Genomic DNA, 1,155 nt, shown 5'->3' with positions numbered 1-1,155 from the left:
TTATTGGGCTTTGATCCAATACTCACTAGGCCGGCGTTGTTGAACAAAACTCAAAGTATGAGGCTAGAAAAAAAAGATAAGGAAATAAAAGGGACTTGAGTATAATAAATAGAATATTATTTCTTCTGTTCCATTTTTTTTTTTTAGGCTTTTTCTATTTGTTTTATTTTATAAGATTTTCCCAAATTTCTATGTATTTTTAATATTAATTTAATAATTTTTGATTATTTAAAATCTGCTGTATTTTTTTCTATTAGTTGAATTTTGTGAAATGATACAACATTTATTGTTTCTTAATCTTTGAGCTTTTATTAATTAAAAACTCTTCTATAATAGAACAAATGGGTGAATTTGTGATTTAACATTACTCTACTTTCATACATCTGTACTTAGCGATATTTGTGATTCGTGACGAGACCGATGGGTGAATTTGAAGGTACGATTCAAAGTTTTCATATATTTATCTAAAGTTTAATTACACTGATTTGTGTAAAGTAAGGTCCGATCGATTACGGTTTCATATATGTCTCAGGCTGGGTTAAGTGGCTTGAAATGGCTTTTTTGCTGTGGAAACCTGGGGGTCGTGGCTACGAGAGGCCTCCATACATGACTCGGACTGAGAAAGATGAGCCTAAGTTCACACCGGAGGAAGAACTAGAAATAATGTCCAAAGAAGTCAAGGAAAGCGATGTATATATGTCCCTTAATCTATGGTTTATTATGATAATAATAATAATATTTAACAACTTTGTGACATTGAGGTTTAATTTGATATGCATGCAGGGGTTTGATATAGATTTCAGGTCCTTCCGCTGCGTTTTCAACTACCATCCTGCGATTCTTGATTCCCATCAGTTCGTTGATGAATCAGAAACCACTGGTGATTTACTCAAGAGGCTCGCTCTGAAATCACTTGATGACCATAATAAACAAAATGTGAGGGAACTAGTTTTTTTATTATAAGCCTTTGATCAATATGCTAATTTATGTTTTGAAAAACAGGACACAAGATTTGAGTTTATCAAGATTGTTAAAGCCAATTTTCACTTTGCTGCTGCGATTATGTTTCTCATAACGTTTCAAGTTAAGGATCCTTATGATGACAAGATTAAACTCTTTCAAACAAGGGTACTTCACGCTAAGCCTAACCCCTAA

General features: G+C 32.7%; 1 protein-coding gene across 1 annotated transcript; it reads left to right on the top strand.

Annotated features, from left to right (window-relative positions):
* LOC104705202 (UPF0725 protein At4g29550-like) lies at nt 421-1,155 on the top strand. Its single transcript, XM_010421175.1, has 4 exons — nt 421-436; nt 533-690; nt 784-936; nt 1,003-1,155. Exons 1-4 carry the CDS (start codon nt 421-423, stop codon nt 1,153-1,155), a joined length of 480 nt encoding a protein of 159 aa, XP_010419477.1.

This window comes from Camelina sativa, chromosome 7, assembly GCF_000633955.1.
Source record: "Camelina sativa cultivar DH55 chromosome 7, Cs, whole genome shotgun sequence".
Taxonomy (NCBI): Eukaryota; Viridiplantae; Streptophyta; class Magnoliopsida; order Brassicales; family Brassicaceae; genus Camelina; species Camelina sativa.
Note: the sequence above shows the minus strand (reverse complement) of the source record. Positions and strands in the feature narration are given on the sequence as shown.

Bases quoted from the DNA above. Each gene is read 5' to 3' on its own strand.
- LOC104705202 (XM_010421175.1), top strand. The intron at 691-783 runs GTATATATGTCC...ATATGCATGCAG, and splicing joins AAGAAGTCAAGGAAAGCGAT to GGGTTTGATATAGATTTCAG. The intron at 937-1,002 runs GTGAGGGAACTA...TTTGAAAAACAG, and splicing joins ATGACCATAATAAACAAAAT to GACACAAGATTTGAGTTTAT.